Source organism: Portunus trituberculatus, chromosome 44 (assembly GCF_017591435.1).
Source record: "Portunus trituberculatus isolate SZX2019 chromosome 44, ASM1759143v1, whole genome shotgun sequence".
NCBI classification, from domain to species: domain Eukaryota; kingdom Metazoa; phylum Arthropoda; class Malacostraca; order Decapoda; family Portunidae; genus Portunus; species Portunus trituberculatus.
The window spans coordinates 15,324,059-15,336,558 of NC_059298.1; the positions used below are offsets into that span (position 1 = coordinate 15,324,059).

At 48.7% G+C, this 12,500-nt stretch overlaps 2 protein-coding genes across 2 annotated transcripts in view; one reads left to right on the forward strand and one right to left on the reverse strand.

Moving 5' to 3' along the window:
- The window catches only part of LOC123518728, a 45,413-nt gene that overhangs the window by 22,239 nt on the left and 10,674 nt on the right, over positions 1 to 12,500 (reverse strand). Inside the window, 5 exon segments of the mRNA XM_045279729.1 lie at positions 815 to 923; positions 1,112 to 1,223; positions 1,626 to 1,710; positions 8,519 to 8,672; positions 9,991 to 11,116. Of these exon segments, the coding sequence (XP_045135664.1) occupies positions 815 to 923; positions 1,112 to 1,223; positions 1,626 to 1,710; positions 8,519 to 8,672; positions 9,991 to 11,116 (1,586 nt within the window).
- LOC123519046 (protein SHQ1 homolog) overlaps positions 10,161 to 12,500 on the forward strand; it is a 73,558-nt gene continuing 71,218 nt past the window's right edge. The window contains exon 1 of the mRNA XM_045280190.1: positions 10,161 to 10,281. The gene's annotated coding sequence lies outside the window, so the exon portion shown is untranslated. The remainder of the gene's footprint in view (positions 10,282 to 12,500) is intronic.

The following is a 12,500-nucleotide window of genomic DNA, read 5'->3' on the forward strand; positions in this document are numbered from 1 at the left end:
TGTGTGTGTGTGTGTGTGTTTGCATTTCGTCTATATTTTTACTTGCAATTTGCATTGAGAGTCTATTTGATAACGATAAATGTGTTTATACAGTTGCTTCATTACGTAATAAGGCGCAACCTTCGTACCGGTTAGGTTTACAACAAAGTCGGTACATATTTGTTTTTTCACCGCATTTTTCATTGGCTGGAGCTGACGTGTAAATAACTGTGTTTGTCATCTTCCTCTCCCCCTCCCCGTCCACATCTTCTCTTCTCCTTCCCCATTCCCATCCCCTTAATGCTTCTCATACCCCCACTCTCTCTCTCTCTCACTCTCTCTCTCTCTCTCTCTCTCTCTCTCTCTCTCTCTCTCTCTCTCTCTCTCGTTTCAAAACAGGGTGATTCGGTACATCCTTGGGTGTCCGGCCTCCACGAGGATAGTGAACATGCTAACTGAACTTCATCTTCCTTCAGTTAAAGAGAGAATCTATGCTAGTGTCTCCTCTTTCAGTATTAAGTGTCTCTACTCTCCCCACTTTGCTCCGCACTATTCTCACGCCCTGAGAACATCCTTTGCTCCTGAAGCGCCCCGCCTTCTAGTTCGTCCTGGCTTCCGCATCCTCGTCAATACAGTATGCTCCACCTTGCAGTGCCTTGACCTCCGTGCTCCCATGGACGAGGTTGATCATGGTCTATCTCCATGGCGGATTATTCAGCCACAAGTCACCTGTACTGCCACTTCCAAGGCGGACCCACCACCACTACAGAAACAACTTGTACTGGAGCACATCAGGGCAGTGTCCTCCTCAGTACCTGTCGCGCATCATCTGTACGTTGACGGTTCCGTGCAGCCAGATGACAGTGCGGGGTGCGCTATGTACTCTGATGTTGATCCACCGGAGGCTGGACTGGCCGCAGACTGCCCTACTTGTCCAGCTCCACCTACTGTGAGTTACAGGGACTCCTGCTGGCCGTTACATTTCTTTGCGAACGACACCTGCATGGCGTTATCCTGTGTGACTCTCAGCCTGCTCTTCAAGCCATTTCGTCACCACGACCCACACACTGCTGCCAGGTTCAACAAATCTTGCATCAGTTAGTCTCGGCTCATGACAGTTCCCTCAACATACAGTTTGTGTGGATTCCCTCCCATGTTGGCATTACGGCCAACGACAAAGTTGATCTCCTTGCAAAAGATGCCTGCCAACTCCCTCTGCCTGATGGTGCCACACCCTCCCTCCGCTGCTTACAAAAGATAGTACAGGTAGCAGCTCTTCACTCCACGTACCACCGCATGGAAGCTGAGCAGCCTCATAGTGTCTCCATCCAGCACTATGATATCACACTTCCGTCTTTCCCCACCAAAATATCGCCGACACGGTCTAATGGTTCGAAGGCACAACATTGTGTCTGCGCGACTTCGGCATGGTTACTGACCAGTGTGGCAAGTGTCTGAGGCTGGGGACATTCTTCACTTCTCTAACAGCAAACTGTGCGACGCACCCAACGCCAACAGTCTACACCACTACTGTCTTGACTGTCCCTCGGTCAGTGACATGCTGCCTCGAGGTCAGCCCTTGCTCAGTGTCTGTGACTTTCTTCTAAGAGACAATAATTTGGATCTCATTCTGGTGCGATACCCACACTTCGATGGGTGCTGACAGCCTCTCTGTCCTATGAGTGTGTGTTTCCTGCGAGACGCAGACACCGCCCTCCCTACTTGCGTGTCCTGTGAGGCATGAGTTACATGTAAACATAATGTCTCTTTATTTGTACTCTGTATATGTGTTGCTCTTTCAGCTTATAAGTTGAGTGTGTGTGTGTGTGTGTGTGTGTGTGTGTGTGTGTGTGTGTGTGTGTGTGTGTGTGTGTGTGTGTGTGTGTGTGTGTGTGTGTGTGTGTGTGTGTGTGTGTGTGTGTGTGTGTGTGTGTGTGTGTTTGTCTGTGTTCCTGTTTTGTTCAGATGTCCATTGTCTTGTTTTGTCCCCAGATGGGAACCGCCTTGTCGTGGTGGGGGCTTGCGTGCCCTGTGACCTGGCGAGCTAGGCTAGAGGGGCTTAGGCCCCTGCTCTGCCCTTTCGAGGGGAGAGGGCTACCCATGCTAGTAAGGTCGCCAGTGAGGGGCCAGACTAAATGGTTCCTACGTAGGCTGCCAGTGGACCAGCGGAGCCACCCGCTGGAGGGATCGCCCAATAGGGGCCGTCCTGTGCTGGATGGTTGGGTGTTCAGGCTGGGATGCTTTGGGAGGGGTCTCAGCTCTGTCGTGGACAAACATTCGTATCATGTGGGGCCTTTTTAAAACGACTGGTCCGCATGGGGACGAGGTACCCGTCCACGGCAGCCAGCGCTCCTCCCATTGTAGTCCCAGTAGGTGGTTTCCCTTGCCCCTGGAGCCAATTTTTGTGTAACTTTATATATGGTTAAACACAAAAACTGTCAGGTTCTCGTGAGGTGGCTGACCTGGCCCACGAGACGTCATCTTCAGGTCTGAGTGGGAAGGAGGATTCCCTCCACAAGGGCCTCCCACAGCAGTCTCCTGTTCTGGGAGTTCTTCTGAGGACGTATTTCTGCTGCATATGACTCCTTGTGATGGTAAATGTTAATCCATCATTTTCTTATCACGCCTTGCACTCACTTCTCAAGGTGTATGGCACGGTTCTTCGCATTCGACTTGTTTATGATAAGGACTTTCCTTCTAACCGCTGCTATGTAACGTTTCTGTCATGTGATGAAGCCCGTTTGGCTTATGAACATGTAGCATCTCTGCCCTTGCTGGCTCTGGCTTTAAGACAGAACTTCTCCACTCTCGCAATATTTCGGACAGTGACACGGACTACATCCCAAATCTTTTGAAAACTATTCAGAGAATTCAGTTCCTGAAGTCCGCCAGATCCCGCCTCCACGTTGGTTTGTGGCGTACTACAGAAATGGGCGTGGAATTTCATCCATGCCTCCCGGTACTTGTCCAAAGAGATCGGCACGATTCCTGAGGGAAACCTCAAGAAATATGGGAAGGGGTGCTCGTGCGAGCTAAAGATATCACGCAGGCAAGGATGTTGCAACATCTCCCATGCCCTTCTGACAGCATGTTTGAGACTATTAAGGCTCATCCCACCTTTAATTACAGTAAAGGTTGTGTGTACAGTCAGGATCTTTATGAATTTCCTGAAGAGGAAATACTGGCAATGTGTCCTAACTCAGTCCAGAAGGTGACTAAGATGAGGAACTCCTCCAACATGGTCCTTCTCACCTTTTTGGTTCCACCCTCCTGACCGTGTTAATATCGGTCCTATCAATCTTAGGGTGAGGCGTTTTGTTTCTCGCCCTCTTCAGTGTTTCTCATGCTATGGGTACGGTCACGGCAAAAGCTCCTGTAAGGAAGCTTCTCGATGTGGTAATTGCTCTGCACTAGACTCACATTCTGAGGAGCATTGCAATGCTGCTGCTTATTGTTTCCATTGCCGTGATGCTCACCAGGTACGTTCCAGGCAATGCCCAGGTATCGCCTGGAGCAGGACATTCTACAGCTTGCTAACAGTCAGTTCATCAGCCTTGGTAGCGCCCGCCGTGAACTCCTGTACCGCCAGAAGGACGGTACTGGTGCGACATCCTATGCTTCATTGGCCGCTCGCTCTTCAGCTGAGTCTGCCGGTCCGAAGACAACTCCTGCTACCTCTCGCTCTGTTGGGGCGGGTGGTCCTGTTCATTTGGCCAATAGGTTTGCCCTTTTGTCCGATGACTCAGTTGAGTCATCTCTTAGAAGTGACGAGAATAATACGGACTTGACCAAAGTCACCCATGTAGTGGATGTCCATTTGCCACCTGTATCGCCTAAGCCTTTGAAGGGCCTGACCAAACGGCACCGCGGCTCTGCGGAGTCGATAGATTTAGCTCAGCCTAAACAATCTAAGGTTTCTCCCGGTGCACATGATCGTGAGTCCTCCAGGGACCGCTCTGCAATGGTAGCTCCAGTAGTTTCTGTCCAGCCTTCTGTGACGCCCTCCGTCTCAGATCGGGCTTCTTGTGATGAGGACGGTCTTAGCATGGAGACGTCCGATGATATTGTCACAGCCGTCCCTCGTGGACCCGCTGTATCAAAAGTGCAGTCCAGCCTGACCTCGTCCTCCGAGGACCGGTAGGAGTGATGATGGTTCGCATCACTCACCGGTAGGCCGAAAGGCTGCGGTCCAACGACCCGGCACATCTCAACTCCCGGTGTCTTCTCGTCGTTTGATTATTTCTAGTCAGGTGAGTCACGGGCAGCCTTCAAAAGGCTCGCCCGTCCACTGCACCCAAATAGTCATCTTCAAGCTTCTACAGTGGAACTGTAGAGGCCTTCGCGCCTCGTGGGGAACTCCGAGCTTTACTGTCGGAGTTCTCTCCAGCCTGTGTAGCTCTACAAGAGACTATGCTAGGTGATAGTACTTATTCTAGTCCTCCTGGCTATCGTGCCTTTTTAGCACTCCTTTCCTGACCAGGGCCACCACGGTGGCACAGCTATTCTAGTCCGTCAGGATATACCTGTTGTCCCTTGCAACTTAACTCTCCCTTCAGGTGGTTGCTGTTAAGGTCTTTATGGGACGATCCTACACCATTTGCAGTTTATATCTCCTCCTCGGCTTCCTGTCTCCAGGGGTGAGCTTGACGGCCTGGTGCGTCAGCTGACTCCGCCTTTTCTTTGTTGGGAGATTTTAACGGCCGTCACCCATTGTGGGATGAAGGTGCTAGTAATCCTCGTGGGGTTTTAATCGGTTCTTTTATTGAGGATGAGGGATTGGAGGTTTTAAATTCTGGGATGTTACACATTTCCACAGTCCTACTGGGACTTTTACAGCTATCGATCTTTCTCTGTGTACATCTAATTCTTTCCTTGATTTTAATTGGATGGTCCTACCGTATTTAAACGGTAGTGACCATTTTCCGATTTTATTGGAATCTGTGAAATCTGAGCCACAGTCCTGGCCCCCACGCTAGGTTTTAGACAAGGCAGATTGGCCTCGATTCACAGACCTTAGCTCTTTTATCCGTCCGCTGGCTGACTTTTCTATTTGTGCTGAAGCTGTTGATTATTTTACCAATTTTTAAATTTCAGTAGAGCTGCAGCCAATCCCTAGGACGTCAGGTCGCTTTACTAAGCGTCCCGTTTCTTGGTGGAACGCAGCATGCACTAAAGCTGTGCAAGAGAAACGGTCAGCTTTCTCTCGTCTCCGGCGACATCGTGGGGACCCGCAGTGCCTGGACGCTTTTCGGCGCTGCCGAGCTCGAGCCCGCTGCGTTTTGAAAGAGGCACAAAGAGCCTCTTGGAAAGCTTATGTCTCTTACATTAACGACCGCACTCATCTTACGGATGTCTTTAACAAAGTCCGCCGAATTGCTGGGAAGTATTCTGCTCCTTCCCCACCAGTTTTGTTGTCTGCTGGGCGAACGGTGGCAGACCCTAGGACTGTCGCCGACCTCTTCGCGGAGCACTTTGCCAGTGTTTCCCGGAGGCATCCTGCAGCCCCGGGCGCACGTCACCGCCAGAGAATGGAATCTCTCGGCATAAATTTTTCTTCCACTGGAGGAGTCTTATAATGTCCCTTCTCTGCCTCCGAGTTGCGGACTGCTTTGTCCCAGTGTCATGACTCTTCTCCTGGCCCAGATGATATTCCTTATGCCTTCTTGCGCCACATGTCTGACAGTGCTTTTAACTTTTATTAAATCTTTATAATATGATTTGGCATACCGGTGACTTTCCATCTTCTTGGGCTGTGGCAGTGGTTCTCCCATTTCCGAAGCCTGGGAAAGATAATCTCAGGCTACGAACTACCGTCCTATATCTTTGACATCCTGCATTTGTAAAGTGTTAGAAAAGATGGTAAATGTAAGACTCATGTGGTACTTGGAGAGGGGAAGTACTTGTCATCGGTACAGTACGGCTTCCGAAAGATGAGGTCTACTACTGATGCTCTTTTATCCCTAGAGTCTTCTATTTGTGAGGCCTTCGCTAATCACCACCATCAAGTAACAGTCTTTTTGACCTGGAGAAGGCCTACGACACGGCTTGGTGTCATGGCATTTTACAGTCTTTGTTTAATTTTGGCCTTCGTGGCCACCTTCCTATTTTTATCCAGCAGTTTTTATCCAGACGTCTTTTACGGGTTCGAGTGGGAGTGTTCTCTCCGAGGCTACTGCTCTAAATGATGGTGTCCCACAGGAAGTATTCTTAGTGTTACACTATTCGCAGTCGCCATAAATGGTGTTATAGATACTCTACCAGATGGCATTCACAGCTCCTTATATGTTGATGATTTATGTATTTCTTTTGCTGCTGCTAGGATGTCACTGATTGAGCGCAAGCTCCAACTGGCGATCAATAGGGTGTCCAGTTGGGCCAACATGAACGGTTTTCGATTCTCCACCTCAAAGACCGTAGCCATGCATTTTGTCGCAACCGTGGTGTCCATCCAGACCCTGATTTATACCTCGCCAATAGACGCCTCTCATGCGTGGAGGCGACTCGATATCTTGGCCTTTTGTTTGACAACCGTCTCACCTGGGTTCCCCATTTCCGTTCTCTTAAGGCGTCTTGTCGGCAGGCATTATCCCTTCTTCGGGTTTTAAGTCACACCTCTTGGGGTGCGGACAGGGACACGTTGCTGCTGCTTCACCGTACACTCATACTTCCCAAGCTGGAATACGGCTGTGAGATCTACTCATCCGCAACGGATGCACGACTACGCACGCTTGACCCCGTGCATCATGCTGGGGTCCGCTTGGCTACGGGTGCATTTCGGACATCTCCAATACCTAGCCTTCTAGTGGATGCTGGTTTCTGGCCGCTCGACCTCCGGCGCCAGTCTTCGATGCTCCGGTGTTGGTTTCGCACCCACCGTCTTCCTGATTCTGTCCCTTGTCTGTCAATGTTGCGGGACTCGCGTTCGCAGGCGTATGTCACTCGACCGAGTCTACCTAAACCTTTTGGCCTTCGAGTGGCAAATCTCATGGCGGATTTGTCTATCGACCCCACTCCTGTCTACTCTTTCCGGCTCCCACGAGTTGGTTATTGGCAGCTTCCTGTTGTCTCATTATGCCCTCCTGCCATGGATGGCAAGAAGGATTTTCTGCCAGCTCTGTCCCACACACGGTTTTTAGAACACTTTTTATCCATTCTGATGATATCCCTGTTTTTACTGATGGTTCCAAATCCGACGCAGGCGTTGGGTTTAGTGTGGTTTTCCTCTTTTTATCGGTCTGGCAGCCTTCCTTCAGTAGCCTCCGTCTTTACTGCGGAGCTGTCTGCCATAGTCCTAGCTTTACAGATAATTTTACTCTCCCGGTTTCGTCTTTTACAATTTTTAGTGACTGTCGCAGTGCTCTTACTGCTCTCTCTTGCACTATCTCCTTAACCCTTTGGTTTTATCAGCCCTGGAGTGGCTATATCTTCTTACCAAACGAGGATATCGTGTTGGATTCTGTTGGGTCCCTGGTCACGTTGGTGTTCCTGGGAATGAACACGCAGATCGCCTCGCTAAAGAGGCAGCAAGTCGCGCTCCATCTCCTGCCCTGTTCCGTTTCGAGATGTATTTCATTTAATTCGTGTGGCGTTGCAGCATTTTGGCAGAGGAGATGGCTAACGAGGGTCGCAACCTCGAAAATGGGAGAGATCACTACTTCCACTCTCCCTCAGTGGACATACACCCATGTCCGGGATCGCCGTGCACAGACTTTATTGGCGCGACTGCGTATAGGTCACACGTACCTTACACAAAGGTACCTGTTGACCAGGGACCCTCAACCTTACTGTGATGACTGCTTGGTGCCGCTCACCGTGCGGCACCTGCTTGGTAGAGTGCCCTAGTTTGATTGAGTTACGACACCGCTACCTCTACCGGTGTCGCGGTAGAGATAGCGGTGTCTATTATATCTCAAGGTCCTTGGACCAGCTTCTCTGGCCCCTGGCTATGACGTTTTTAGATTTCTGGGAGAAGCGGGCCTCCTTCCCAATTTGTAAATTTTATTTCTTTTTATTATGTATTTCAATGTTTTATTTAATTTTATTGTAGTCTTAGCTTTTAGTTACCTTTAGTTTTATTGTTTTTAACTACTTTTAGTTTTCTTAAACTATAGTTGCGGCGCCATATGACCCTAGCTGTTGCGGCGCCTAAAGAAAATCCATCCATCCATCGGAGAGTCGATTGTGTGTGGAGATAAGATAGGAGAGAATGTTATCAGATGGGCATGTGTACCATTCGTATAGACTGTCACATGTAGGTCTGCTAGCTTCTTGCTGTTGCTCTTATTTAGTTATGTTCTCATGTTCTTCAGATGTATTCTGACTCAGGCTGAAGTTTGTTATGCATAGTTTGTTGTGTATTGTTTGAATTTTTAGGGGTGAATGAGAGAGAGAGAGAGAGAGAGAGAGAGAGAGAGAGAGAGAGAGAGAGAGAGAGAGAGATTAACTTCAGTTAAGTGCCCTCCCCCCAGCGTGCGCGCACACACACACACACACACACACACACACACACACACACACACACACAAACACACAAACACACCAGTATTGCTGATATGGCGGTCTCCACTTCTGGTACGTGGCGTGGGAGTTGCTGCGGGGCGGGATGGTAGCGACTGCCATTAGCTTCGTCGTATTCATACAGTCCTCCCACCGCCCAGAGCACTTCCACCCGCGCCCTTCCTGCCTCCGTCAGTCTGTAGCGGGACGAATAGTGGTCAAACGCAGAAAGTCTCACGTAATCACTGCTTGAAGGAAGGCTATTTATCTTATTCATGTTAAAGGTGGTCTCTTGCCTAGAACAGCGACAAAAAAGGTTGAAAAAGACCTGCAGAAGGTGCCAGTCCTTCAACAATGTAGTCAAAAGGGTTATCTAAAAAAAAAAAGAAGAAAAAACTTTTAAACTCTACTCTTTAAAATATAAAAAATACATAAAGATTTCCAGAGTCACCAGTAAGAGATGAAAGATTGAGAATACTGGTTACCTCTTGCATTGGGGTCAAGGACAAAATAGGATTGAGATAAAGTAGAAAGCCCCCTTTTAAGGGAAAGAAATACAGATAGAACAAAATATTGGTACATGTTATCACCTGCCTGGCAGAGAGAGAGAGAGAGAGAGAGAGAGAGAGAGACAGAGACAAATGGAGGAGGGGATCATTGCCTCATGCCGTGCCACACCAAAACTTAGTCCACAGCAAGGTACCATAGACTACACATTAACATCGTCATCTCTACAACTTATCTCGCACGCCATTCTATGATTGTATTTGATTGTATTTTAGTCGTCTCACTTAATGTAGCATGCACGTACCTGTATCACAGCCGTTCTCATTTGGTGGGAATGTGGGTGGAATACAGAAGGATACGACCCGTCGAGGGATCCTTATTATTTCACCTGCATCACTGCCAAAGGGAAACGTGCGTATTGCATTGTTTTTTATCGTGGTGTTTCTTGTCAACAGGTTTTGATTGTTTTGTCCTACAACCACTTGATGGGCGGTAACAGTATACAAGTATTTTTTCCTCGACGTGGAAGCTTGAAGAATATCAGGACGAGGAACATTTGTTCGTAATAAATCTCTTGCACCTGATACGTAAATACACACACACACACACACACACACCGCGTATTGTAGTGGTTGTCACGCTCGACTCACAATCGAGAGGGCCGGGTTCGAATCCCGGCGCGGCGAGGCAAATGGGCAAGCCTCTTAATGTATAGCCCCTGTTCACCTAGCAGTAAATAGGTACAGGATGTAACTCGCTTTTCCGGTGTGTGTTGTGTGTTGATGTGGTCTCAGTCCTAACCGAAGATCGGTCTATGAGCTCTGAGCTCGCTCCGTAATGGGGAAGACTGGCTGGGTGACCAGAAGGCGACCGAGGTGAATTACACACACACACACACACACACACACACACACACACACACTCTCTCTCTCTCTCTCTCTCTCTCTCTCTCTCAACATTTAACATAATAATCAGACTGTTCTCTTTCACACATCTTCTCTCACTTACGTGTCACGTGTCTCCTTGCAGGTGTGGCGAGGGTTGTGGCAAGTGAGGCCCGTACCACACAGCTCCTGCTTCTTCAGAGTCTTCCCCAGGAGTCTCGCCACCTCCCTGCCAACACTACAGCTTCCTACGGCCACCTCCATCCTCACCACGGCCTCCATAGTGGCAGGAATGCCCTCTTTATCTGAAGGAGGTCTCGACTGTGTTCCTTGTCCCTGAGCACCACTTAACCGTCTCTCATCCGTGGGAGGAGGCGAAGTCAGCTGAGCACCTTTTCTCCAGTCTACCTTCTTCGTGAGTGTGCCGTTCTCATTTTCTTTAACTGTATACTTGTGTAAATTTTTGGGTAAGGTTTGTTTGCCACTCAAGTGCTTGCGTTGGTGAGTGTGGTGGATTTTGTCTCTATTTTCCTGGCCACTGGTGACATGATGTGCGCGCCTACCTTTAGTATTGGCTTGCTGGGCGTCTCCTGCACCTTTGAGCATTGCAGATCCTGAATTTTTGCCACCTGTCGTGACGTTCTCAGCGACTACGGTGGATCTATGATTGGAAGACGATGGCGAGGGCTGATTCAGAGAGGAGAATGAGAAGGAAGAAGATGGGGAGGGTGTGGATAGGGAAGTTTTCTTTGTTTTTCTAAGGTGATGCATCTGATGGGTCTTGGTGCGTCTTTTTGTAGAGTTTCGCTCTGCCAAGTTAATTCTGTGTTTCTTCCCTCTCCTTCTGTGACCGGTGTTCCTGCTGCCTTCCCTCTTCCTCCCTGTCCCCAGAGTCTGACCTTGTACCCGCTGGAGCTCAGGTACTGTCTCGAACTCACTGCTATAGTCATCAATGAAATCTCCGTCATCAAAGTTGCTCCCATCATAATAGTAATCAAATTCATCCTCGTCCTCGTCCTCGTCGTCGTAATCGTAGTAGTCATCATCGTTGTCTTCTTTTGATATATAAGGGTACAAGTCGTGCCTCTGCCCCGTCGAGTCACTGTGTCCGTTGTTTGGGTGTTGCCTCTCCTCCTCCCATTCGATGTCGCCGCCTGCCTGATGCTCTCCCTTCCCTCCAGGATTGTCTGCTGTCCCCACGCTGCCCGACAGGCCCGGCAAGAGTACTGCGTCTGGATTGGGAGTGGCATCTGCGTGACAGACAAGTCATACTCACGTCAGCTGTGGGAATTTAAAAATATTCTGAGTGGATGAAGAGTAATATTGCAACGCTCTTGACAATTTGCTCGGTATTCTTAAACGTTTCGGCGTCTTATCTCGACTACCTTTTAAGAACCTTTAGTGGAAGTTATTAGTTTTTTTAAAGATTGTCTTCATGGTCCTAGAGATAGCTTAACAAGGATCCCACACCCTTAATAGAAGAAAAAAGTGAAAAGAGTTGACTAATCGTCTTTGTGTGAGCTTAACAAGGATCCCACACCCTTAATAGAAGAAAAAAGTGAAAAGAGTTGACTAATCGTCTTTGTGTGTTTTAGAATAGCCCTGACGAAACCATACAGCGTTTAATAAGAATACTAATGTGCTTTGTGAGAGGTTATAGAGTGGCGCCTGAAGTAAGCACGTCCTGTCATTCATAAGTAAAAGTAACAGACTGTTATTTTGGACCTGAAATAACGAAAAGTGACTGAGGAAGGCTAGAAGACAGAGGGTACTGGAAAAAGTTAACCCTTAGTGACAATCGAAAGAAAATCATTAGACGATAAAGGATACTAATACAGATGAATAGAAACAAATCTAAAGCAAGGACGAAATGTGTCTAGTCTCACATCCTCTTCCTGCCGGTCCCTCTTCTCGCAGCTGTCCCAGACCAGGATAGAGTGACGCCTCAGTCCTTTTAAATATTTAATGAGTGATTCAGCCAGGCAGCCTCATGGCCTTAAACTCGCTTCCTGTGTCTTTTCACTGTCACCTTTGACCTCCCTTGCGGTTCAAGTAGAGTAGAGGGTGTGTGTTCCTGTGACTTATCCTTACCTCATCCATTCATGTCTCAGGGTGTGTGTGTGTGTGTGTGTGTGTGTGTGTGTGTGTGCGCGTCTGTGTAATTCACCACGGTCATCTCCTGGTCACCCTGCTGGTCACCCAGCCAGTCTTCACCATTACGGAGCGAGCTCAGAGTTCATAGACTGATCTTCGGGTAGGACTGAGACCACAACACACTCCACACACCGGGAAAGCGAGGCCACAACCCCTCGAGTTACATCCCGTACTTATTTACTGCTAGGTGAACAGGGGCCACACATTAAGAGGCTTGCCCATTTGCCTCACCGCATTCCGGAACTCGAACCCGGGTCTCTCTCGATTGTGAGTCGAGCGTGCTAACCACTACACCACGCGGTGTGTGTGTGTGTGTGTGTGTGTTGTGTGTGTGTGTGTGTGTGTGTGTGTGTGTGTGTGTGTAGTGTGTAATGTGTAGTGTGTTGTATGTTGTGTGTTGTGTGTGTATGTGATAGGTTCGTAAAATCATGCAGTTAGTGACACATTTACAGCTGAAAGAAGAAAAATAACTACGACTGC